At 49.3% G+C, this 27176-nt stretch overlaps 1 protein-coding gene across 1 annotated transcript in view; it reads left to right on the top strand.

Annotated features, from left to right (window-relative positions):
* Window positions 1–27176, top strand: part of RIN3 (Ras and Rab interactor 3) — a 115701-nt gene that overhangs the window by 18456 nt on the left and 70069 nt on the right. Inside the window, exons 2-3 of the mRNA XM_081047998.1 lie at window positions 13695–13902; window positions 24781–24898. Coding sequence (XP_080904124.1) covers window positions 13695–13902; window positions 24781–24898 — 326 coding nt within the window. The remainder of the gene's footprint in view (window positions 1–13694; window positions 13903–24780; window positions 24899–27176) is intronic.

Consider the following 27176-nt stretch of genomic DNA (forward strand, 5'->3'; position numbering starts at 1 on the left):
GACCCTGGGAGCCCTGTAGGGACCAGCCCAGGGAGGACCAGGCCGGGATCCTCATGCAAAAGCCAGACCTGAGAAGGCCTAGACCTGCAGCCAGCCTTGTGGGGCAGCTCCTGAGAGAAGGGGCCCGCCCGTAAGTGCTGGAACAGATGACCAGGAGCAGAATCTCCTTTCTTGAAGAGCTTTCCAAATAGGCTGATGGCTGATGGAATAACACTCTGCATGCATATGGTTTTCCTTTTTATCATTTTTTTTCTTTCTTTCTTCCTAATTAAAAACAAATCCCACACATAGTACATGAATTCGCACACACGGAAGAGATTTAAACAATAGAAACGCCTAGACCTGCGTTGTCCAATACATTAGCCACTAGCCACATGTAGTTATTTTACACCTTAATTTAATTAAAATGAAGGAACAGCCACACGAGCCATATTTCAAGCACTCCACAGCCCCAGGCAGCTAATGGCGACCACATTGGAGAGTGGAGACAGAGAACTTCCATCATCGCACACAGTGCTTTTGGGACCGCACTGGCTACATCATAAACCAGGGAAACCCTACCAGCCGAGAAATAATCTTTGGAATCCGTTTGCTTCCTTTGGACTTGTTTTATGCATTTACGTATGTCTGGGTTTCCACCTGTCCTCAGACACAATTCTGTCTGATCTGCCCAGCCGCTTGGCCCTGTGGGTTTGAGGATGCTATTTCCCATTTTTTTTCCAGATGAGGAAACTGAGACTCAGAAAAGGTAAATGGGTGCCAGGGAACGGGAGTGTTGGAAAAGGTTTCTTCCCGAGGGACAGAGGTCCTTCCTCGTGGTTTGTCCAGGGTGGCTGAGGTGCAGCCAGGCAAGGGGCTACCGCGAGCGTGTCCAATTCCAGCACTTTCCACTATGTTGTATGTGAGCGAGAGACCCCGACCAGCAAATTGATCTTCGGGAAGTCTCACTCCTAGGCATGACTGCGTCCATTTTTATTGTTTCCTCCGAAATGTTCACCCGTTATTTTGTGATTTTCCTAACAGTACATACTCCGTGTAAAAGTGTGGAATGTACAGGAAAGTGTAAAGAAGGAGAGAGAAGTCACTTAACCTGAGGATTGACAACACTCATTCCCACCAACAGCAGGAGAATTCTGGTTCCTGCACGTCCTCCCCAGCCATTGGTCGTGTTGGGACAGCCATGCCCCGGGCCCTTGCCATTTTAATTCCAGATTCCTCGCTTCGTCGTGCCGTTGAGAATCTTCTCGTATGCTTTTCGGTCATTTGGGGGTCCTCTGGGTGAAGTGCCATTTCAAGCCTCACTCCCACTTTTCTGTGTGTTGTCTTCTCTCTTCCTTATTGGTGTGGACAAGTTCCGTGTAGAATCTGGTTCCAAGCCTTTTGCCAGTTGTGTGTGTTACAAATATCTTCTCCCACGCAGGGCTTGATTTTCACTCTCTTACGGGGTCTTGAGGAACAAGAAGTCTTCATTTTAATGCAGTCAAATTTATCAGTGTTCTTTTTAAGGTGTGTGTGTGTGTGTACGTGTACTATTTAAGAAGCTGTCTTCCATCAGATTATAAGGATAGTCTTTATTTTCTTCTAAAAGCTTTTTTGTTTTGCTTTACACGCTTAGGTCAGGACAGAGTCTTCCTGGAACTGATTTTTGTATAAGTTGTAAAGAAGGAGTCAAGTTTCTTTCTTCCTTTCTTCTTTCTTGCCTTCCCTCCTCCCTCTCTCCCTCCTTCCCTCCGTCCTTCCTTTTCTTTCTTTCTTTCTTTTTTTTTTCTTTCCTTCCTTCCTTCCTTCCTCCTTTCCTTCCTTCCTTCCTCCTTTCCTTCCTTCCTTCCTCCTTTCCTTCCTTCCTTCCTTCTTCCCTTCCTTCCTTCTTTCCTTCCTTCCTTCCTTCTTCCCTTCCTTCCTTCCTTCCTTCCTTCCTTCCTTCTTTCCTTCCTTCCTCCTTTCCTTCCTTCCTTCCTTCCTTCCTTTCTTCCTTCCTCCCTTCCTCCTTTCCTTCTTTCCTTCCTTCCTCCTTTCCTTCCTTCCTTCCTCCTTTCCTCCCTTCCTTCCTTCCTTCCTCCCTCCTTTCCTTCCTTCCTTCCTTCCTTCCTTCCTTCCTTCTTCCTCTCCTTCCTTCCTTCCTTCCTTCCTTCCTTCCTCCTTTCCTTCCTTCCTTTCTTCCTCCTTTCCTTCCTTCCTTCCTCCTTTCCTTCCTTCCTTCCTTCCTTCCTTCCTTCCTTCCTTCCTTCCTTCCTCCTTTCCTTCCTTCCTTCCCTCCTCCTTTCCTTCCTTCCTTGCTTCTTTCCTTCCTCCCTCCCTCCCTCCCTCCCTCCCTTCCTTCTTTCTTTCCTTCCTTCTTTCTTTTCTTTCCCATGTGCATCCCTAGTTGTCTTGGTGCATTTTGTTGCAAAGACTGTCCATTCCTCAGTGTTCTGCTGTGACCATACATGAACCAAGTGACTATTTCTGGACTCTTCTAGTCCACTGGCCTATATGTCTGTCCCTGCACCAATCCCACACGATCTTAATCACTGTAGCTTTATGATAAGACTCAATATCCAGCCGATCACACCCCATCCCCTTCTCCACATGTGTCTAGGATATGCTTGTCCTTTTGCATCTTCATGTGCCTTTTCACAGAACACCTTTGGGACTCTAACTGGGACTGCCCTGATTGTGCAGGTCAGTTTACGTAGAGTTTATACCTTGACAGTATTGAGTCTGCCGTTCCACGATCAACTTCTACTCTTCCATCTCTTTATTCTCATGTTGTGTGTTTATAATGTTTAATATCACAAGCAAGCCTCTGCAGTTTGGCAGAGTGGTTAAGAACATGAACTATAGACTCAGAGACTGCCAGGGTTCCTCTGCTACTTACTAATTCCTCAGCCTTGATTTGCTGAGCTGCTCTGTGTCTCAGTTTTCCCCTCTGTAAAATGGGAATGATAACCAGAGTTCTTTTACAGGGTGTTTTAAAGGATTCACTTAATTAATATACGTCAAGCAGCTAGAGAAATGCTTGGCGCTCAGAAAGTTCTGGAAACATTATTAATTTATTTTGTGTAGATGACGTATTCACAGGATTCAAAATAAAAACATAATTTTAAAAAGACGTACAGTGAAAAAGGTCTTCCCAACTTTGTCCCCCGTGTGCCTATTCCCACGCCTGCCCCACTAGTTATTATAATAGTTTCTTGTGTCTTCTCCCAGACTTTTTAAATGCAAATATAAGTCATCTTTTTTTCCAACAAGGGAGCACAGGGTGCTGTTCTGTACTTTTGTCTCTTAACCACAAATCTTGAAAACCTTTTCCATATCAGTGCATCGAGAACTTCCTCATCCTTTTTTTTTTTAAACAGTTGCATAGTATCCTTTTATTGACCGGGTCCCTTTACAATGTACATTCAAATTGTTTCCAATCTTTTCCCATTATAGACAGCGCTCCAATGAATCCAAGAGTACCCTTATCCATGCATCATTTTGACATGTGCAACTATACCGATCTGTTATCCCAGTGTTTATATGAGATTGAATATCTAAAATGGCTTTCTTTGAAAGCCCCAAATGATCGAATATTGCCAATTGCATCCAGTACTAATATTTTCTGAACCACTCGATCATTTATTAAAATTTACTGAATACCTCTTCTGTGCTGGACTTGAGCACACACCAACACTGGAATGTAGAGTTAGGGCAGGGGAGGAGATGGACATGTGACAAGTGTTCACTATTTGATTGTTTCCAGTTTGGGACAACTGAGAGTCACATTGCAGCGAACATCGTTGTCCATCAAACGTTATTTGCATTTAAACACTATCTCTCTGAGCTAGATGCTAGAATGGAAATGACCCACAATGTACAATCTTAGCCAAAACAAGGAAGATCTGCTTGTACAGAACCCAGCTCAGTTCCACATCTGAAATGTCCTTAATAAGAACCTTTCTTTTATCGAAGTTCCAAACTGTTTTAATTATTTTTTTGTGTAGGTATGCAGTCATGTGGTTCAAGTTCAAAAGGTACACAAGGGTGTAGAGTAAAGCACCTCCCTGTCCCCCACTCCTAAGGGCCCCACTCCCCGTCTCTTTGCAGAGATGGCCTCAGCTCCTCTCAATGTACATTTGTCATATATATACCTGGGGCCTTCTCATTGCCCTTGGTGACCTGGATTCTTGTGTCCCCTCTGCCTCCAGCTTCAGTCCGAGCCAGAAAACGGGTCTCCTGAATCCTGTCTTCTCCAGGAGCCATCTCCATGTTCAATGAACTTTCTAAGGATTTTTTAGTTGGGGGAGGGGAGAGGGAGGGAAATGTCAACTGCTCTTTATGTATGACTAGTACTGTAATTATTATTATGATAAGTCTAGAGCGGTGTCTGGTCCATAGTATATGCTCAATAAATATTATTGGATGAATGAATGGATAGTAATAACATCACTGACTGTTTGCTATATGCCGGGTACTATGCTGACCTCTTTACAGCAGTCCCACAGGTAGTAATGCTTATATTTCCCATTTTAAATGTAAGGAAATTGAGGCAAAGAAATGCTTAGTCACATGTCAAGGCAACCAAGCTGGGGTTCTAATCCAGGCTGTCTGGTTCCCAAGCTCAGGCTTAAATCATTGGTCAGCACAGCCGTCCCCATCACTCCAGGTCTGACTGCAAACAGCACTGGGGACGTCGGTTGGTTGGTCAGGAGTTGGGTGCGGGGAGCGGTGGGGGGATGTCAGCAGCAGGCGCAGGCTGAGTCAGCTTAGGGTAGGGTCAAGGGGCAGGCTGGGACAGGGAAAGAGGCTGCAACCTGTGAGCCAGAGGAGATTTCAGAGGGAGGGTGGGGGAACTCAGCCCAGGTTCCCAGAAGGCTGTGGGTGTCTAGGGTTCCCAAAGCACAAAGTGGACAGGGCCACGGACCAGGCAAAGGGAAGCTGTGGGCCGGCGATCAGAGCGACTGAGAAACGGGTGCTGGGGGCAAGCCTGGCATGCCGGGAGCAGCCACCTGAAGCTGGGTGCCTCCTGCAGGCGCCACCAGCAACCTGGCAGGGCTCAGTGTGGGCAGCCCTGGGTGACAGTGGAGCACCGGGCAGTCAGCCTGGAAGGCGGAGCTGGAAGCTGGGCGGTGCCTGACACAGCGAGCTGCAGGAGGCTTGCAGCTCAGACAGGTGTGGAAAGTTTGAAGGCCTTTAACCTTCCAGACCCCTTGATGTGGGCTGTGACGTGCAAACCAAGACAGCCTGACCTGTTCTCAGCACTTCCGGGGGCCGGAAGACCTGCTTAAGCTGACTTCCCCTCTAGAGGCGGTGGGCAGGGCCCACAGAGCCTACCCCGGATTCCCTGAGGCTAACACAGGATCAGCGGCCCTAAGCAGCCCTCTGGGCCCCACCTCATTATAGAGGCCTTTTGGTTTTTGGGTGAAGTGAAACCCAGGGAACTTAGTCACAACAGGATTTTCCAAACACTGTTTTTGGAGCTCCAGGCATCTCTGAGGACCCCAGGGCTTCGTGCAGGTATTTAGCCTGTAAAACTGGGCTGGGGCATTTGCCATGTGTTTGCACATTACACATGTGAGAGAGTCTGATTCTGAAACCAGCTGCTTCTCTTCCATCCTCACGCAACCACCATGGTCAGTCTGGAGTTGTGTTTTTGGTCCTGAGTCCACCAAAGGCTGAGCCAGAAGTGGAACCAGGCAGCAGCTGTGGCTCAGCTTTCCCACATCCAGGAAAAAGCATCTGGAAGAGAGGAAGCCACAGAGAAATGGGCCTGGCTGCCTGCCTTCTCTCAGGCTGTCTGCTGGGACAGAGCCAGCCTGGCTTAGAAGAAAAGCCCTCAGGTGGCATCTAGCCAAGAGCCAGTTGAGTCACAGAATCATGGAATTCATAGCGCTGGAAGGACCCTTAGTCCTTGATCGGATCCATGCGCAGTAAATGCAGAGCCCAGCCGCTGCTGCTAGCCAAACAGAGCCCGTGGCAGACATAACTAGTAGATCCTAGCGTTCTTTCTCTGCTGAGCCTTCAGCATAACTATCTAGGCAGCTGCTGCCAATCAGCTGGGCTCACATGGAAATTCAACCTGTTTGCCATCCAGATCTTGCCCAACCTTCTCATGTTACTGAAGAGGCCAGTGAACCTAGAGAGGGGAAATGAGTTGCCCAAGAACACGTAGTGAACAGCAGAACCAGACCACGGTCTCCCGAGTCTGAGCTCAGTGCCCTTTCCTTTATGTCACACCTGTTCTCCTTGATGAATACAGCACCTGTCATGTCACTACTTATCTCATAAACCCTTGTTCTCTCCCTTCATTTCCACAGTGTGATTCCAAACTCAGAACCCGACAACTACATATTGGGATGGTAGAGAGGTCTCAGGTAGGGGGGCATGTGCGGCTGAGGGCAGCCTTCAAATTCCAGTGGTGTCCTGCAGCTGGCAGGCTTGCAAAGACATATTGTTATGTATTCAGGAATGTTGCAAATCAGTTGTTAAATCGCTGTTTTCTTTCCTTATGCGGTTCTATTTGATCCTCACATGGCCTGTGAGGTCAGTGCCACTGTCTCACTGTTTACAGAGGGGACACTGAGGCACAGAGGGGTAGAGTAGCTGGCCTTTGTTCACCCACCAGGGCCCTGGGAGGGGGAGCTCTCCCAGCCCCACGTGCCAGCTGCCGGCGTTGCCTGTCGCTGCCAGCATCTTCATCTGCCATTCAGGGTACTGTTCTCTCTGCCATCTGCTGCTGCTCCTGGCTGTCACAGGGCAGAGAGACAGCCCAGCGACTTTCTCTGGCTTTTGCTTCTGCTTTGCTGGCTTTTGTGGCAGCTGTCAGAAGGTGTCCCTAAAAGTCCCCTGGGGTTTGGTTATTGGGATGGACTTCTCTTAAGTACCTTCCAACACTGGCCCTCAAACTCCAGGACTGACTTTAAAACAAAAAGAAAAAAACAGCTGGAGTCATTGAACTGGCAGAAGGAATAAGTGTAGCTGCCCGGCGACCACCCCTAGTCTGTATCTCCTCAGCTGTGACATGCTCTGGACCTGCGGGGAAGGTGTGTGCGTGGGGGTGTTTTCTTTTGTTTCGTTAATTAAATATTTCAAGCATAGACAAATCTGGGGGAAAACATAGCAACGCCCTGAGCACCCATAATTCAGCTTTGTTAAATCCTATCATTTGCCATATTGCTTTTGATCTTTTCAAAATAAATAAATGAGCCTCCTTCACACCCCTCCCTGATCCCATTCTCCTCCTCCCCGCCCCCCAGAGGTAACCATCATCCTGAATGTGGTGTAGGTAAGCACCCGCAAGCAAGACGCAGAACTGTTGTGTCTGTAATTTGCTTCTTGAATTCAACATTGGGTTTTTTTTGATTCGTTTGATTTTAAAACGTTTTCTTTTGACATAATTTCAGGCTCCCAGAAAAGTGACAGTAATAGTCCAATGAATTCCTGTATGTGCATTCTTCACCCAGATTCACCAGTTAGTAACATTTTATCACATCTGCTTGTCCTCCTCTCTTTCTCTCTCTCTCTCTCTCTCTCTCTCTCTCTCTCTCTCTCTCTCTCTCTCTCTCTCTCTCACACACACACACACACACACACACACACTTTTTCCTGAAAAATGTGAGAGTAAGTGACATACATTGTGCCTCTTTACTCCCATTATAGTTCAGTGGAGACTTCCCAAACACAAGGACATTCTTTTACTAACCTCAGTACAAGGATCAAAATCAGGAAATTAACATTTGCACAATAAACAGGATGTTGAAATTTAACCCTGTCGCCTTGGCTCCTACCTTTGAGCGTCGGTGTGCTAGTCCAAGGTGCATGAGCCACAGCTTATTTTATCCATTGTCTTATGGGTGGACATGGGTCGTTCCCATATTCTCTTTGGTGTCAATGCTGCCGCAGTGGCCATGATCAGCGCGCCTTTATGCCCAGGACCATCCTGGGACTGGGGCAGCTGAGGTCTGGGCTACAGCATCCCGTCCCTTTCGACAGATTGCCTTCAGAGCAAGCACAACTCTTCATTCCCAGGGGTGCCTTTCCTTCTTGGTGCTCCAGTGGCCTTTAGGGGGAGCAATGGGTTCTCACCCATCTCGGGCCATTTGTCATGTTGTTGCCATAGCAACAGGTGTTCCTGGGAGAAACAGGGCATGACCACAAATGTGGTTACCCAGGTGGAATAACCACTTATTGGAGGTGTCCTCTCGTGTGCCAGATGCTGCTTGATGCACATTGTGGTGTCACCGGCTCCATTGCACAGATGAGAGACTGTTGCCCGTCGAGGTTAAACACCTTGCTCTAGGTCACATGGCTGGGACAAGGCAGGGGTTGGGACCGAGCTGTATGTATGAGTTCTAGTTCTTCATCTTCAGGCCGTGCACATTGTGTGAAATAAGCACTGAGTCTCTGATCTGTGAGTTTTTAGTAAGAGGGTGTCCACGGAGAGGTCAATGCCTCTTCCTGTGACATCCGCCACCTCCCTCCCCCCACCTGCCCTGTCTTTCTGGTCCCTTCCTCTCTGTGCAGATGGGAGTCATTTCATTGAGGAGCAGTTGGCAGGAAGGAGAAGGGAGAGGATGGCGTATGGGGGGCAGCAATGAGTCACTGTGCCCCCTCACCCAGGAGCACCAAGGCATGGCATGGCATGGCCCAGAGTCAGGGAACACCCCTCTCCGGGCCTCTGGACAGCCTGTCCAGACTGAGAAAGGCGCCACTTCAAACTGGTCCTCATGCACCTTGTACAGAGTGATCAGGCCATCCCTAGCATGGACCCTTGCAGCCCTGCCTGGCCGCTCCTAGCCAGAGGGCACTGTGAGGCCAGGGACTAGGCTTCTCCATCCCAATAGACCCCCCCTTGGTCTTGCTGAAGCTGGGAGGCCGGCCTGCCAGAGGTCAGGATCATAGGTGGGATGGAGATGGCCTTTCCCAGGCCTCCCCTTCCATCCGTCACTCCTCCCCACACCCCCACCCGAGTTCTGGCCAAGTCCACACAAGGGGGCCTCAGTTCTCCTCACAGTGAAGCATCATTGGAACTTCCTGAGCGGCTTCCCTGGGGCAGACAGAGGCGGCCCAAAGCCGGGCCCTTGTGAGCTGGGAAACTGCAATGCTTCCTTCCAGAAGGCAGCATCCAATGGGGCCCATCCCCCCAGCTGCCACCTCACCACTCACCCCACACTCCGGTGGCCGCCTTAGACTCCCCAGCCTGCATGAATGGAGCTTTCCTCTTCTTCCCCGGGTTTTATAGGCTTGTGACGGGACGCAGGGACCAGGCCGTGGACATGCCATGCCACTTTACTCCTCTCTTCAGGGCGGTGGTGAGAAAACCTCCCAGGTGAACAGGGTGCTGAGTACAGGCCTGGTCCCTGCAGCCCCCGGCCAGACTTTTCCCGGGCGTCTGACCACACGGCAGCTGGGTGGGGCAGCCTCGGTGTCAGAGGCTGTCAGGACCACTGATTAGAGCTAAGTGCTCTGTTCAGAAGCGGAAGGAAAACTAGTCATGGAACAATCTCTCTCTTTCCGGTAGAGTTGCTTTTAAAGTGTTTGATGCTCATTATTTTGCACCAGCAGTGCCAGTAATTACCCAAGGTCCCTGGGGCTGCCTTTGCAAGGCCCTTGGCTAGAGTTTGGCTGTTGAGAGGGAGGGCGTGGGTGTCAGGGTCGCCGGCTCTGTCAGCAGATGACACACCCAGCTCCCTGTGGGCTCGACGACGGTCTCTGGCCATTGGAGCTGATAGGGCCAGGCTGTTCCGTAAGCGTAATCATGGCAGTGAAACAAAGCCAGATGGCAGTGCTGGCTCCAGGCGTCCCTACCTGTGCCATCCTGCTTGAGCCCGACAGCCCAGCCCCAAATTCCATCGTTGATATGAGCACTTTGCAGTCACAAGTGAGCACCCAGAGAGCTCAAGCCACCCAAGGCCCAAAGTCAGCAGGGATGCAGGGATGAGAGAGGGCAGCTGCCTGGCGTCGTCACCCTTCTGTGGCTCAGTCACAGCAGGCTTCCGAGTCACTCTGGCCCTTCAGGGCCCCACTGTTCCTGTGGCCTGGAACAAGACTCAAACCACACCCAGCCTTCGCGGCTCCTTCTCTAACTTATTGACTTTGCTGCGGCCTTTCGCACTTAGAGATTCCTTACATCCTTATGGCCACCAAGTCACCACTGAGGGGCCCTGCACAAGCCTTTGTTACTGCTGCACTGGCCCACCCAGGGAGAAAGGAGAACATTGAAAGAGTTAGACAACTCCTGGAAAGCAGTATCTTAAGAGCCTCTGGCTTCTCTAGTGGTTTAGTCTGAGCAGCCAAGGTTGGCCTCTAAGTCACTCATTATCATATGTTTTCTGGGACAACCCCAGTTCTTACTTGTCTTTTCACGAGCACTAGCTAGGGTCATGGTGTAAAAAGGATCCTCCAAATGGTGTGTTTCTGGGCCCAAAAAATGGACGTCTTTTTTCATGTCAAGCCATGAGGTTCACAGGCACTTGAACTTGGGGGTTACCTCTGGGGCCAGATGTTTTCGTGGATATAAGCCAAGTGCAACACACAGACATGTGCCTCATTCACTCTAATCAAACGTGCTAGGCCCTAAAATCAAGGCTACAAAGTGGGAGAATTGTAGCAAGCAGAGGAAAAGAAGAATTTCAATCAGAAAAACAATAGTTAACATTTACTGGACACTTGACAAAAAGCTCATTGAATTTTCACAAGAACCTAATCAGGTAAGGACTATTATTATATTTTTATACATGCTTAAACTGAAGCCCAGAGAGGTAAAGTAACTGGCCAGAGATCACACAGCCTGAATTCAAACTTAGGGCTTCTAGAACAGCAGTCAAGCTTCTTCTGAACGGGCCTTCAAGGATGGGGAGAACTTTTTCCCTGATAGTTTACTATAAAAAGTTTTTAACATGCAGAAGAGTTGAAAGAATTTTGCAGTAAACACCCACATACCTACCACTTAACTCTTAATGTTTTTACATATTTGCTTTATTACAGACCTATCTTTCCCTCTATCCATCTGTGAATCCACCTTATTTTTTTTAATGCATTTCAGAGAAAGGTTTCAGGTGCCTCCTGAATATGTTATATCATTAACTGTAGTTCAGTGTTTATTTATGGTTCTTTTTCATTATTCCGATAAAATTGCATATGATAAAATGTCAATACACATGTCTAAGTGTATTATTTGCACTTCATATAAATGGGTTCATACAGTGTACGATTTTTTTAGATCTGGCTTCTCTCATTCAGCATGTGTTTGAGGTTCATCCATGTGGTTCTGTGCGTCATAGCCCCTATTTATTGCTGCTGTTTCATTGTGTGATGGATGTACCGCTGTCTTTTTGTCCATTCTCCTATTGATGGACCCCTGGACCAGTTTGGGGCTATTATGAGCTAAGGTGCTTCGAACATTCATGAATGGGTCTTTTTGTGGACATACACATTTCTCTTAGGTACATGCCTAAGCGTGGAATGGCTGGGTCATAGGGTCGGTGTATGTTTAGGTCTATAAAAAGCTGCTCTTTTCCAAAGTGGTCCTACCAATTTATAGTCTCACCACAAATGCACAGGAGTTCTGATTGTTTCCATCCTCTGCCATGTGAAGCGGGCAGGCGTTTAATTTTAGCCATGCTAGTGGTTGGGTCGTGGTAGCTCATTGTGGTTTTAATTTGCATTTCCCTAATGACTAATCATGGTAAGTACCCTTTCACCTGCTAATTGGCTGTATGTATGTCTCCTTCCTTGAGGAATCTTCAAATCTTTCGCCCATTTTAAGGCTCCAGAATCCTTACAGGGACCCCTGGCCTGCCCCTCTCTGACCACACATCCTCCCACTCACCCTGGCACCCCCCAGACTTCCTCAAGGTTTCTCTTGGACCAATAACTCAAGGGCTTTGCTGTTCTCTGTCTCTGGAATCTCTTCCCTTCGCTAGCTCTCATCACCATCTAACATACTCTAGGTTACCCATTCATCGGACTCCTCCCCTAGATGTTATTTTTTTGGTTTTGGTTTTTCTTTTTCTTTTTCCCTTTTTTTTTTTTTTTTTTTTTTTTTTGTTAACCACTCTGTCCTCAGATCTAACCCAGTGCCTAGAACAACATCTGGCGCCTGCAAGCCCTCAGAAAATATTCATAGTATGAAGGAATGTGAGGCAAACTGCCTCGTCTTCCCAGAGCCTATTTATTTGATCAAGGCTTTGGTTCTACAGGAGAAAATGAGGAGCTTTGTCCCAAAAGCCCGGGTCCCACCTAGGGCCACCCAGCAAATAGGCAGGCCACCCCCTGCCTATTGCACAGATGAGGAAACTGAGACCCTGAGAGGGAATGGACTTGCCAAGGTCTAAGCCTAGTTAATGGCAGAGGAGGTGGGACCTGATTGGTCTTACCCGGCTGCCTGTAGAGTCCTAATTGGCCCCTGAGGGAGGCCCCAGGCCAAGCCAGGAGACCTGAGAATGATCATAAAGCCTTTTAGTGCCAGAAGATATTTTTGGTTTTTAAGGGTGGTGAGTGGAACCTAGTGGGCCCCAGAGTGCTTATTTTCTGGGTCGTTTTGGCCTCCAATGGTTTAATTCTTTCCCAGAGGAGATGTAGTGACCTTACTTCAGGGCCTAGGAAGAGGCTATATCAGCATCAGCTGGGTTGCCCCAGGCTTGAGCTCCAAATGAGACCCACTGGCCCAATTCCACAGGCTGTGGACATCCATGGGGCTGCCCTACTGCCCCTTCCAGCCCCATGGTGCCTGCAACTGCCCAGGACACTCCTGTTATCTTGGTAACCTGGCACAGCCTTGTGTGTGGACCCAGAGGGGAATCCATGAGTACCCATGTGCACACAGCTTCTGTGAGAGGGAGTGCTTCTCGGAGCGTTTGGGAGTGAGGGTGTCAGAGGAAGGATTTTAGTGCTGACATCTACATATCCCTCCTCACAGCACATCTCTAGTCAGGTCTCTGCAAAACCAGCTGCTTAACACCACACAGCTCTGCTGGGCCAGTTTAATCCAGCATGTCCCAGCCTCTCCCCTCCCCCAGGGGGTGGTTCCACCTTTCTGTTCTTTTAACGGGGCTCATCCTGGCTCATCCCTCTCCCAGGCAGCTCCTTCCAGCAAACACGGCTGTGATCACCGGTGTCCCAGACATGACAGGGACACAGGGCAGAACGAAGGCACCAGCCACGTAGTCTGGCTTTACAAATACCACCCTGTCTGATTAAGGGTTTCCCCTGAGAGATTTAGTTCCTCAGGTAGAATGAAAACAGACCACACAGCCCCCCACCTCAGGATACAGGGTGCAGAGATACTGGACTCAGTGTGTGTAGGGGGTGGGTGCAGCCAGCGTGCTGGGGGGGCCCAGGATCTCTTAAACTGGACCTCTACTTTAGTTTGGCTGTTTCTTAGGCCTACGAGTCTCCTGCCCCCACCCTGACCTGTTCCGTCCTCATCCTGGGGGGCAGGGCAGGGAGTGCTGACTGGGAGGGGGCACAAGGGGGCCTTCTGGAAATGTCTGTGTCCGTGGTCTAATAGAAATATAATACAAGCCACATGTGTAGTTTTTAATTTTCTATAGCTACCATTTCAACATGGAATCGATGACACCCTATTTTCAGTACGCAGTACAGGACAGGACAGAACAGCTCTCTATCGTGACGTGGGTCGTAGTCACACAGGCATAGACATGTGGACAAATAGTTGTAAATCCCTCTCTGTAGGGCTGCAGGGCGGGCTGATCATTTGATTCTGTTCTTAGTCCGATTCCAGACGTTGACAAAAGAGAGGGAGAGGAAGAGGAGGAGGAAGATGGCAGGGGGCCCTGCCTGCCAGTCACCCCAAAGAACTGCCTTCCTCGGCGAGGCATCAGTACCCTGGAGAAGCTCATCAAAACGTGCCCAGTGTGGCTGCAGCTGGGCCTGGGCCGGGCGGAGGCGGCCAGGATCCTGCAGCGGCAGGCGGCCGGGGTGAGTCGGGGCCGGGAGGCGGGGGTGGGGGGGTGGGGGAGGCAGGGACAGCTGCCAGGAACTGCTGGGGTGGGCACGGAAGCAGCTGCCCATTAGCTTTTGTTTCTTAGGTTTACTAGGTTTCAACCAGGGCGTTTTCTCCAGCATGCAGGAGCAGGGGACTGGTGGGCAGGCTGGTTTCTGCTTTGGAGAGCAGGTGTGTGCATCGAAAAGCAGGGGGATGTGTGGCTGGTGTGGGCTCTCTGGGCATTTGCCCACCTGAGGCTGGGCTGACACGTCAAGAACTCAGCCAGGCATCCTGGTATGAGAGAGTATCAGGACCAGAGGGGCCCTGAGAAATCATTTTACACCCCCTTGTTTTACATAGGAAAATAAGGGCCAGATGAAGATGAAAACAAGGGCCAGATGATGGGTCAAAGCTTTTGAGAATCACTTTTCTCACTTTGAAATGGGGCCATTAATAGTACTTTCACGGGGAGATGAAAGGACAGGTAGGTAAGGAAAGGTGAGTCTGAGCTCATCCCCCCACTCCAGCCCCCAAGCATTTTTTTCTTATGTGCTGCTTCCTTTAAAAAACAAAATTACAGTTAATTTGTGTAATTATAAAAGTGATGCACTTATGTGTTCATTGTAAAAAAAAAAAAAATGCTGCACGGAAGTGATAAAGGGAAGCAGGGAGGCTGTAGTCCTCAAGAACTGCTACGTATCCCACCAAAAGGTTTTCAGTTTTGAAGTGCCTGAGGCCTTCAGAGCAGATGATGAATAAAACAGAAAATCAAATAGGCACTCTCACCAGCAGGTATTCCATTTAGCATTCCCAGGCCTGGGCCCCTGGCCCACCACCCACTCCCTATTAGGTTCCAAGGACACCCATCACTTTCCCAGCCTTCCTGGGAGGATGCAGCTCAAAAGCAGGCCCAAGTGCAAGGTTTCGATGCTGCAGGATGACCACTTTCTGGACCTCTGTTCTTCAGCAGGAAGGGTGTGTCCTGAGTGCATGTGTAGATGGGCAGTGGACCAGATAATGAGGACCCGTCCAGGCAGAAGGGAAGGGCGTCTCTGCGGCAAGTTGGGCCCAGGATAAGCGTGCATGCTCTGTCAAAGGGTTCAGTCCTCTCTTCGAAAAGTTTAAGATAAGCCCAACTCAAAATAACAATAGTGGTTCTACGAGGAAAATGCTTATTCTCCACAGGCCTCAGGGTCTGGGTCAACCCCGAGGACAGCAGAATTGGAGCAGGTCCGCCTCTTGTTATGTTCCTTGCCCTTACACCCCACTTCTCCCCATGAGCATTTGTATTTTCAAGCTGAAACAAAGCCCTAAGCTCATGCTCTGATTAAAAGATTGACCAACTTTTACCCAAAGTTGCTCTTCGCATGATTGTGTTGATTCTCACAGTGGTTGCTCTCTGGTAGGTGTTATTAGTGTCCCTATCTCCAGATAAGGAAATGCAGGCACAGAGAAGTTAATCTACTTGCCTGAAGTCACACAGCATGTAAGAGTAGTCTGCCTGGTGTGATCTTCAGGGATGCTGGGGGCGGAGGGGCCTTTGCTGCATGTCACACCCTCAGAACTGTCTGAAATTCTGCCAGTGCAATGGTTTCACTGTTTGTTTGTTTTTTAATGATATAGACACTATGGGCGGCCCCCATGCTGTGAGAGCTCATAAGTCTTCCAAGATCACTTGAACCCACCCCTCCTGACACCAGTGGGAGACAATGCTTCATCGTGTCCAGGGCTAGTGGTCAGGGATGCAGCCCCTTTGTCCTAAATATCAATATGACCTTGACCATGTCCCACCCGCTCAACCCCTCCCTGCAGCCTGCTTGTCTGATAAGGTGTTGAGAACATATTGGCCCATTTTTGCTTTGTGTGTATCTAGAAACGAGGCAATCAAAAAGCCATCTTTCTTCATTCGATACCCAAACAGTGGTTCTTTGTTTACTTTAGAAGTTTTAGATTTACAAAAAACTTGCAAAGATAATACAGTCCGTCCCTTGCACGTTCCTCACCCAATTCCTCCTGTGGTTAACATCTAACATTAGTAGGGCACATGTGTCACAATTAATGAACCAATATTGATACATTAGTGTCTCCTAAAGCCCATACTTTATTTATGTTTCCTTAGCTCTTACCTAAATGTCCTTTTTCTGTTCCAGGGCACCATGCCACATTTAATCATCATGTCTCCTTCCCATCATGTCAGGTGGCTGTGACGGTTTCTCAGACCTTGTTTTTGATGATCTTGGCAGTTTTGAGGAGTAGTGGTCAGGTATTTTGTAGAATGTCCCTCAATTGGGATTGTTCAGATGGTTAGACTGGGGTTATAGGTTTCAGGGAGGGCGACCACAGAGGTAAAGTGCCATCCTCATCACATAGTGTCAAAGGTACATACTGTCAACAGGACTCATTCCTGTTGACATTGACCTCGATCACCTGGCTAAGGTCATCTTTGTCAGTTTCTCCACTGGGAAGTTACTCTTTCCCCCTTTCCATACTGTCCCCTTCGGCAGAAAGTCACTGAGCATAGCCCACACTCAGAGGGTGGACTGTCATATTCTACCTCTTCGATTGAGTATCTACCTAAATTAGGTGGAATTCTTCTGCACAAGAAGTCTGTCTCTTCTCCCTCATTTATTTATTTACTCAGTCACTTACTTATATCAATATGGAACTTATATCAATATGGACTCGTGGGTATTTCTTTTATGCTTTAGGTTATAAACCATGATCTGGGTACTCTGTGTTCATTGCTACTGGAATGTCACTGCTTCTAGACCAAAAGGTGGTTTTTAATAAAGGAAACTTCTTCTAAGATTGCTTTTTGTAGTGGGGGTGGGGTGGGGAGCGGTTAGCTCAAGAGTTGCGGGATCCTGAGTTTTGATGTGGACAAGCCCTGCAGGTGGTTCCAGGCACCTTCCGCAGGTGTAAACCCAAGGAATACCAGTTCCATTCCATATCAGTTTGGCGAAAGCATCCATGACGCCCCTCCCTTGCCCCTTTGGGGTGCTGTGGCCAGTGCAGTCAGCAGTTCTTGCAGGTCGCCTGTGTGCCGAATATCACCTCTCCTCCTTCTAACAGCCCCGCAGATTGGGGCAGGCTCTCTCTTTGCAGGTGAGGGAACTCAGCAACTCTGCTGGTGTGGAGCCTGCCCTGAGTGATACAGCTACTCGTGGCAGAGTGTGAGTTGAGCCCACCAACTGCCTGCCTTTGAGGGCTTTGCACAAACACGATGGCTTGGCCTCGTCCCCAGAAACGCTGATTTGCTTGGTTTGGAGTGGGGCTGAGGCATCAGTAGGTTTTAAAAGCTCCCTGGGTGTTTCTGATGTGCAGCCAGGATAGAGAAACTCCTCCATGCCATGGTACAACTTCGTCATAGGTGATGGGAAGGTGGGCCACGTGTGTCCAGAGTGAACTCCAGCCCCTGGACCACCGAGCTCCGCAGTCATAGCAGCCCCTGCACTTGTGGCCTCTGGGGAGAACCAGCCACTTCTGTTACTGCCCTAATGAGCATGATTGGAAATTTTCCCCAAGCAACTGGAAAAATATCCTAAAATAACAAAAGTGGAAAAGCAGACAGCTCTAGATTGTCCAGGCCAAAAACGGATAGTGAAAACAAAACTATCCAGTTAAAACAAACAAAAAAACAACTACACATTTATAGTGTATTTAGTTTTGGGTTTTCATATATTTATTTGGAGTGCTGTAGCTGCATGCTTCTCTCCCTAAGCATATTCTGTCCCGGCTATTACTGAAATCAGTTGGTCTTTCCAAAACCTACTCTGGCTGAAGGTAGACAGGGAGGGCACCCGTGACCAGCTGTTCCAGCCTCGTGAGTTGCAATAATTTATCCATGAAACTAACCTTTGTGCAAGCCTCTTGGATCTGGGAAAGACCCCAGGGCACTGATGCTGGGAGAGTATCTTCTAGAAGGAAGGAGTCCTGGGACTTTCACACCCCTCCCCCACTGGACTGGAAAAGTCAGCTCAGAGAGAAGTGAATCGCCAAGGGACACAGCAAACCAAGGTCAGAACTAGGAGGGACACCATCTGTCCCCCTCATAGCAAACCCTCTGCCCGCCATGACTGTTGCTTTTGGGGGGTGGAGATTGGACTCTCCGTATGGGCATGCCTCCATCAGGTTGTCCAAATTGGGGAAAGAGGATTCTTCCACTTTGTGAGAGTTCCTAATCCAGTGCATTGGGAGAGCTGCCAAAAGGGGGAGAGAAAAAGAGGGAACAGAAGGAGTAGACTGACTCAGACATCAGCTTAACGAAGCACCAGATGATGCTTGTTCCCAGAGAGGAAAGAGGTTGAGTGAGGACATGGGGGCAAAGCAAGGTGTGTCGGTGGCCTGGCTAGTCGGGGAAGGCTTTCAGGAGCAGTGGCAGGTGGAGGGTCCCACTGTGGGCATGAAGTGAACCACTCCATTCGTCATAATCCCGAATTGGCCACAGGTGAGTGTCCTAGCGACGGACAAAGAAGGCCCCAGTGCCTGCACTTGTTACCTCATGTCCCCCCACTGCTCAGCTTGAGCTAATGTTTCATTCAGGGCTGAGGCCTGAAGTCTGGAGCTGCGAATGAGGGTGTCTTTTCCTGTCCAGGGCTCCCACCGCCCCACCGTGTTGCCTTTCTGACTCAGGAAGTCACCCACGAACCGTTGAAGGTAGGAGTGCTGCCTCCTTATAGGAGGGGATGCTGAAGCAGATAGGAGGGCACTTGAGGTAGGGAAGGGAGGCACTAGATATTGAGTGCTCATTATATAGCAGGGACTCTACCAAAGTCACCAGTGCAGTTTTTAAAGTAATCCTTTGAGGAACTGGGTCAGCTGGGAATGCTTTTTGCTTCAGGTAACAACAAACCCAAACAACAAACCCAAACCCACCTCTTCTAAGGCTATTACTGTTTATCTGACGAGAAATGTGGAGGTTGGGGTCCAAAGCTAGTTTATTAGCTCATTGATGTTGAGGACCCCGGTTCTTTCCCCTATCTTTAAGGTGTTGGCTTCTGGTCCTCAGGTTTGTCACCTCATTGTAACCAAGTGGCAGCTGCAGCTCCAGCCATCTCACCCATTCCAAGGCAGGAGGTCACAGGCAGAAGGCTGTCTTCTCCTAGGCTCAGCCTTTTTGTCAGGGAACACATGTTCTTCTAGGTGCCTTATGGGCCACCCCTAACTGTGAGAGAGGCTGGGAAAGGGGGTGAATGACAAATGGAAACAGAATAGCTGTGTTTGGCTTTGATCAAATATGGTTCATCTCCTGAGACAGGATACAATGCACCCAGGTCAGAATTGGGGTCAGTTAGCAAGGAAAGGGAAGGACGGGTCCTGGGGAGCTAGCTCGTACTGACTGTCACAGGCAGGGGCTGTTAGGATCCCATTTTGCAGAGGAAGAAGTGGCCCCAAAGAGACCCCACAGCTAAGAACTGAACTCAGAGGCAGGCTCCAGAGCCCTCCTGCTAAAGTCCTACATGGAAAAGCCCCAACGCCCGGCTCTCTGGACCTTCCCCTTTCCCTGTCTTTTTGCCAGTCCCCGCCCCACAGTTTTCTCATCTGTGCAGTGGGTAAAATAGCCCAACCCCAGGGAGGAAGTTACCGCCAGGTATCTGAAACCTCTGTCTGGTACCTGGCATAAAGAACGTGCGTAGTTGACACTAGGCAGGTTGCTTGGGTTGGAGGCCAGGTACTGTAGTGGTCACAGCCCTGGCCTGAAGGCCACTGGCCTTGCATTCCTGTCCTGGCTCAGCCACTAACAAGTGATGTGACCTCAGGAGGTCTTTTTGCATCTCTGGGTCTTTCTTTGGCTGGAGTGAGGAGCTGGACACATCACTGGCTTTCATTCCCCCACCCCGCAAGCTCTGGGGTCCCTCAGCAGTGCCTCATAGAAGGAAGAGAAGAGGGGGGACCCAAAGGATGAGGCCTCACGTCTATATACCCCATGACTATATCATTACCTACAATTGCACAGCACACCACTCTAAAATTCAGGGGCTTAAAACAGTCCCCGTTTGATTAGCTCACGATTCTGTGGGTCAGCAATTTGGGCTGCATTCTGCTGAGCAGTTCCCCTGCTGGTCTCCTAGGGTCAGTCATGTAACTGCAGTCATCTGGCAGTGTGACTGGCGCTGGCTGGCCTGAGATGGCCTCACTCACATGTCTGGCGGTTGGTGCTGGCTATTGGCCAGGCCACTCGGCTCCAGCAGGCTTGCCCGGGCGTCTTCACATGACAGTTATGGTCCAAAAGGGTGAGCACGTACATTGACGTCCTCTTAGGACCTACAGGCTCAGCACTCCACAGTATCGCTTTTGCTGCATTCTTTTGGTCAAAGCAAGTCCCAAGGCCACCCTTTCAGGTGTGGGGAAATAGACACTACCTCTGGGTGGGAGAAGCTGCAAAGAATTTGTGGCCATTTTTAATCTACCACAGAGTGAGTTGTCTTTGAGTCCTTTTTCCTATCTCTTTGTTTGGCTAAAGATACCTAATAGTAATCTTATTAATAATTATCATTTGTTTCTCAAATGAGATTATGCATATAAAAATCTTAGCATGCGGTTTAGTGCTCAATAAATGCTAGCAGTCTATAATAATAAATATCATCGTCATTGTTTTATTTAAGTACACACCTGTGCCTGGCATTTTATATGCACGATTAGCAATTCTCACAGCAGCCCTGAAAGATGGATTTGATTATTCTCATGCTTAGATGAGGAAACTGAGAGCCAAAGAAGTGAAAGTAACTTGCCCACGGACCCACAGCTAGTAAGTAGCAGACCTGGGATTTGAGTCCTACTGCATCTCTAAAAAGTTAACTGCAGGGGATAGAAAGAGTAACTAGGGAGGCTTGGTGAATTTACACGTGGCACCCCCAAGGGTGTGGGAAAAAGAGTTCCGGGTGGCTCACTCATTGCTTCAGCACCCTGTGCACTCGCCTGCAACAACCGTATAACCTTAGAGGGTAACCAGGGGACCCCCAGTGGGGGTGGGGGGAGAGGGACCTGCAGACAGCTCGCACAGGTGCTGTTCCTCCTGGCACTGACCCTGGCTGCACTGGCCGCCTTTAAGCACGGAGATTCACCATAACCTAGAATGCGTTGCAGGGGTCACTACATGCCTTCGTTCCTGCCGTTTGCTTCATCGGGACAGTTTTTGAGGTGCTGCCTGTGGACACTCCCTAGAAGGGACCCTGTGACTAGCTGCGCAGCTAAACCTCACTGAAGGGGAACACAGAACAAACTGTCTTATTCTGAAGGACAGTGGCCAAGGCAGGCTGGGGTTCTGCCCAGAGCAGGCACCTGTCAGTGCCCCCTCCCCCGCTGGCAGCTGGGCAGGGTCAGGGGACTCCTCCAGGCTCCCTCCCCAGCCGCCCCCACTAACTCATAACCTCGTCCATCACCTCACTGCCTACCCCCAGAGCCTTATCTTGGCTTTTCACATAAGATCCCCAGGACGTGGCTGTGACTGGGAAAGTGCTATGTGAGCCTTTGTGGGGGGAGAGGTGTTGGGTGATCAGAACTGGGGACTTGTCAGAGTCCAGCCTGGGGGACTCTCCACCCCCCATCCGCACCCTTCCCCTCAATGAGTAGGTAACACAGACATGATGGCGAGAGAGGTGCTTGTGCTGACATCTGGGTCTGCCTCCCTCTTCCGCCCTTCCTGTCCGCGTGGCCTTGGGTTTGTTTGACCACTCTGTGCCCTGAGTCCCCCATCAGAGGGAACAATAACAGTACCGAGGGTGATACCCCGTGCCTGGGCCACAGCGAGACATTAGCCGCTCTTTTAACCTATGGCTCCTTACCATCAGCCAAACCACTCTGTCAGGAAAGCCCCCCTGATTCTTTTTCAGTTAATGCATGTGGTAGACTGATCCCCAAGTTTAGATGGAGTCTGAGACCTGAGACCGCGCAACAAAAACCAACTGCGGGGGGGTGGGTGGAAGGGGGGTGACAGGGCTGGGGGCAAATGGAGACCGAATCCTTAGCTTCCATGGAGACTCATTTGTCCCAGTGGGTACTTCCCTGGGCCATATCTCAGTGACCTCTCCCAACACCTTTAGTGACCTCTCCCAAGGCCTTTGGTTTTGTTTCTTGTTTCTGCTGGGTGCTCTTTGGTGTTATTAATCCCATTTACAGATCACAACACTGAGTCCCAGGAAAGCTATGGAATTACCCAGGGCCACAGAGCTCATAACCGGCCGCTCGGGGTCCTCTGAGAGCCCGAGGAGAAATACAGATTGTGACTGTCCCCCAGCTGGGAGTTCCTGTCTGAGCGCTCTGGTCTTCTTTCTATCAGTGGAACTTGAGCGTGGAGAACAGGGTCCACGTCTCAGCAGAGTGAAGAAATCCAGAAAGTTATGCACTGGGTATGAAAGAGCCAATTTCAGATGGCAGGGTGGCATCAAGGGAGGTCCCAGGTGTCTGCATGATTTGTCATTGCAATCACCCTAGGGAGAGACCAGGGGATGAGTGAGCATCTAAATAGTCAAGGAAGAATGCAACCGTCATTCGAGTAATAAATACATGTGGTACTGTGGCCCAGGCCCTCCGTTGGTGTGTCTCTCTCTCTCTCTCTCTCTCTCTCTCTCTCTCACACACACACAAAAAGCCCATCCTTCTTATAGACATTCTTGTTATCTTCTGTTTTCTATGCCTGTATTTTATTTTGAAAAAAGAAAGATTGGTGGCATTTGCACTAATAGGTCATGACCCACACTTTGAAAAACACTGCTTTCCTTCCTGTGCCATTCCTGACACTCAAAGATGGAGTGAGGCAGTTCTGCCATGTCCCTGTGCTTCTGAATAAGTGACCTGGGCACATGTCCCCTGACAATACAGCTGTGTAATGGGAGCACTTTCCCTACAAGAACAGAAACCTCCAGTTTGTTTTCAGTTCAGAAGGGCACCAGCCTCAGCTCTACTCTGGGTCAGGGTCAAAGGTCCACATTTGTGTTCCGTCTTCCTAGGGGCACCACCCTGGCTCAGGCTTCCCTCCCTGTGCCCTGCTCCCCGGAGCTCCAGTAGGGAGGCCCTGGGAGCAGCCCAGAGTGCACTCACACACACTCACCCACATGTACCCAGTCACGCACACTCACTTTCCTTCTGAATACAGTTCTCCAACACCACCTTGGGCATGACTTACCTCCTCTACCTCAGTTTCCTCCTCTGCAAAATGGGGATAATAATAGTGGCACCCTCATAGCTTTACTAAGATAATTAAGTATGATCATAGAATCTAAGGAACTGGTATTAGGGCTGGGGGCAGACCAGGGAGGCGATACGTGTTAGCTGTTAGTGTCATAATGATGTCATTATGTTTCATTAGCAATTAGAATAACAATATTGTATTAATGAGCATAATAACAAAGCAATATGAGAAAATAATAGTAATCAGTAACAATGGCAGAGAATGTGGAGCCTCCCCAGAGGGATGGTAGGGCAGTGTGCCTCAGTGGGGAAAGGGAGGAAGTGCCATCTCAGTGCTCCTTTACAGCCCCTCACCTTTGGGGCCATGTGCTCAGAATGTCCCCAAACTCTAGCCCAGGTGCTTGGGGCCTCATGGGAGAAGCTTAGACTCCAGGGCGGGGACGTGGATGGAGGGGAGGAGTGACCCTTCCCTGGCTGAGGGACACCCCCTCCCCCTTCCCCAGGGGAAGCTGTGTCCCCTGATGCTGGGGAGATTCCAGAAGGTATCTATCACCTGGAAGGAGGGATGAGCTTGGGTAAGGCCAGGGGAGAGTATAAAAAGAACATTTTAAAACCAGTTCATAAAAGAAAGCAGGCAGCTCCTCCCCATGGTGGTGGTGGAAGGGCACTGTCCCTGGGGGCCACTGTGGGTGTGAAAACTGGAGTCACAGCCCCCTTCACTGAGCAGAACACTGACAGAGCCAGAGAAGAAGTGAAGGGTCTGTAAATACGCCGACTCTGGTTTAGACTTGGGGTAATGCTTGGTTACTAGAGCAGAGATGTGTCTTCGAGGCCCAGGGGCGTCGTCCTATCAGACTCAAGTCAATCCACAGAAGAAGAAAGGACAGGGCCCTCGCCGGGTGGGACTTGTGGAAGAGGCTGAGTGGGCTGGAGCTCTATGGCATGGACACCAGCATCTGGGACCAAATGCCAGCTCTGCCCTTCCCAGCTGTCCTGTGGGCCAAGCCCATACTGATATTTACTCAGGCATCATCACACACAGCAACCTGAGGAGGGGGGTCAGAGAGTATCTCAGTTTCTTCATCTGTAACGTGGGGATAACAACAAAACTCATGTCAGAGGATTATTGGGAGGATGGAGCAAGTGAATATATCTGCATAGTACTCATAACAGTTCCTGTCACAGAGAAAGAGCTATATTAATTAGTAGCTATTTTTATTTCCCTGGGGGAAAAAGTATGAATCAACTAATACCTGTGACTGTTTCCATCAGCCTCCCCAGAGCGTACGTGGAGTGTGAGTTGAAATTCAACCTCACTCCTGAATGACGGAGCTTTTCTAAGTGTGGGCCCTGGAACACCACCTGCATCAGGTTCAGCTGATGCCAGACTGCCCCCTCCCCCCGTCCCCACCAACCGAACCAGCATCTCGGAGGTGGGACACGGGAATCTGCACTGTAAATGCCCCTTGCCAAACTCTGTCTACAACACAGAATTCTTTGGGAAACATTGATTTAGTTGAACCCCCTCCGTGGGCAAATGAGAAATTGAGACTCAGGAGCCAGGGGACATAGGCCAGGTGACATATGGCTGTTGGGGCAGAATCCCCAGTTCTCCTGAGGGATACTTGACTGCCCACCCTGCTTCCTTGTTTCTGGAACATTCCAGATGACTTCCATCTAACTGTTGTGTTTCTAACTGCCTCCCTAATCTTTGATTCATTCCCCCTCTTCTTCTGTCACAGACGTTCCTGGTCCGCCAGGACAGCAGCTTGAAGCAACTGGTCCTCTGTGTCCACTTCCCTTCCCCGAAAGAGAGCTCGTCTGAGGTGCTCGAATATACCATCAAAGAAGAAAAGTCGAGTAAGTACTCATCTTTCCGTTCTGGCCTCGGACCACACTGCAGCAGCAACACCCCCTAACCACAGATGCTTGCATCAGGCCAGAGGGATTTAAAATTAGAAGAAAGGGGGAAGCTTTCAGTGCACTGAAGCTATTTGTCCAGGTTTGTCTTGAACTCGGTTTATGACACAATCACTGTGAGTTTCCGCTCACCCGTGTTATGGCTCGTTGGCTCTGCTTCCTCGTGGCTGCTGTGAAGTTTCCTCCTGTTAGCTCAGGCTGGAGACAGGTAAGAGATGGGGAGGAAAGGTCTGGGCCCCTGGATCCTAGTGACAACTCAGTACACACTCAAACCACGATCTTGGACAAGCCACCTCGGAGCCGATTTTCTCATCTGTCAAGTGGAGATAGTAGTCACTTCCTGCCAGCATTTCATAGTAGCACTTCACAGAGCTTTGTAGGGTCACACAGGCAAGTGCTCTGAAAGACCGGAATCCTGTGTGTGTACGGGGCTGCCAGAACAGGCACACACTTCAGGGGAAAAATGTTTTGGGGCTTCCAGTCAAGGGTGGGTCTGTACTGGTACACAGTGAAAAGTTTGGGCTTCCCCGTCCTTTCAGGAGCCATGTCAGGTAGTAAGGTCCAGAAAGCCAGGTCAAAGAATCTGAAGAACATTCCACGTATAAGGTTAGGTCCCTTTATAAATGAATGCAGGGCACGTGAGAAGCTTTTTACTCTTGGTTAGCCACAGTGATAACAGTTAAAGAAGATAAAATAGTTATTAAGTATTATGGAATTATTATAAGTATGTAATATAAATATATTTATATAATTGTATGTTATATGCTTATGTAGTTTATATTTACATAATTAAATATTACGTAAATATTTGTTCAATAGTTTGGAGCACTTGTTTCTTAAGAAACCCGTGTGCCTGACACTGGGAAAATGCAAAAATGAATAAAACAAAGTCTAGCCTCAAGGGCCTCCAGTCTAATTGGAGGGTGGGGGACCTGATGGGGGAGGGGAAGAAACAGACATCCACACTTGTACAGTGTGATAGGTGTGACTCCAAAGGCACCCTGGGCCCAGGGACACAGAGGAGGCACATGTCGAATGAACTCAGAGCCTGGAGGCTTCGCTAGAAATTAATGATAAAGATTTCTTCAAGGGTCTTAGGGCTTTCAAACTGCAAACACAATGAGGCATCACCCAGAGTGTTCTGAAGAAAAAAGAAAAGCTAAGAGTTCTTACAGAAAGAAAAAAGCCCGTCCTTGAGAATTATCAGTCCTGCAGTCTTAGCCCTAGGATTGGTCCAGGGCAGTTATTAGTCAGATGTCCAGCAGTCAGGAGAATGGCTGTCAGGTGGTCTGGATACATGCGTCCTTCAGGGGGAAAGCAGGGCTCTCTGGAGGTCTGACGTATGTGCAGATGTCTGTCCAGGCATTGACGTGGGACTAGAAAGTTCAGACGTTTACATTCCCAGGCTAGTTAGAACAAGAATAGAATCGTTTCCTCATGCCTTAGCCAACTTGGTTTTAGTACTGTAGCAGCTTGACTATAGTGACCGTATTTTATTTCTTCACTTTATTCCTCGTAGACCATTGTGAGAAGGATTCCAGGAGGGTGTCCAATAGGAGGGAACACAGGCTGGGTCCCAAATGATGAGTGTATTAGTTCAATGAAAGGCTGATTTTCTAGCTCAAGAGGTGGAGGAGAAAGTGAAAGCAGAGGTAGGTCCCTGCTCTTGTCGCCTGGGGGCCTTTCTATAGAGATCCGAACTCTCAGACAGTGGGTAAAACATAAGTCACTAATTTGTGTATTCAACCGTTAGTTATTAAGTGTCTACTCTGTGTCAGACACTCTTCTACCCCAATTCTACCATTGGGGACCCAGCAGGGAACAAAACAGAGTCCCTGACTATCAGAGCTTACATTCTGGTGGAGGGAGAAGACAGTAAACAGGTAAACAATATAGGGTGCCTGTCAGATGGAGAGTCAGGCTGTGGAGAACGTGGAAATGGGAAGATTAGCCAGCTGCTGCAATAACCACGAAAAGTGTAATGGCTTAAACCCAGAAAAGGCTAGTTTCCCGCTCATGTGCAAGATTTCTGGTCAGTGGGGACGGCTCGTTCACGAACTGTGGCTGATGGAGGCCCTGCCACCTTCAGCTGGTGCCTTCCTGTGTCCTGTGGTTGACTTCCACACCAGCAGGCTAGAAGGGGAAAGAGCACAGAGGAAGATTGTGGGTGGGTCTTACCAAGGCCTGGAAGTGGGTGCTTGTCCCAAGTGGGTGCTTG

Source organism: Rhinolophus hipposideros, assembly GCF_964194185.1.
Source record: "Rhinolophus hipposideros genome assembly, chromosome: 5".
Classification (NCBI taxonomy): domain Eukaryota; kingdom Metazoa; phylum Chordata; class Mammalia; order Chiroptera; family Rhinolophidae; genus Rhinolophus; species Rhinolophus hipposideros.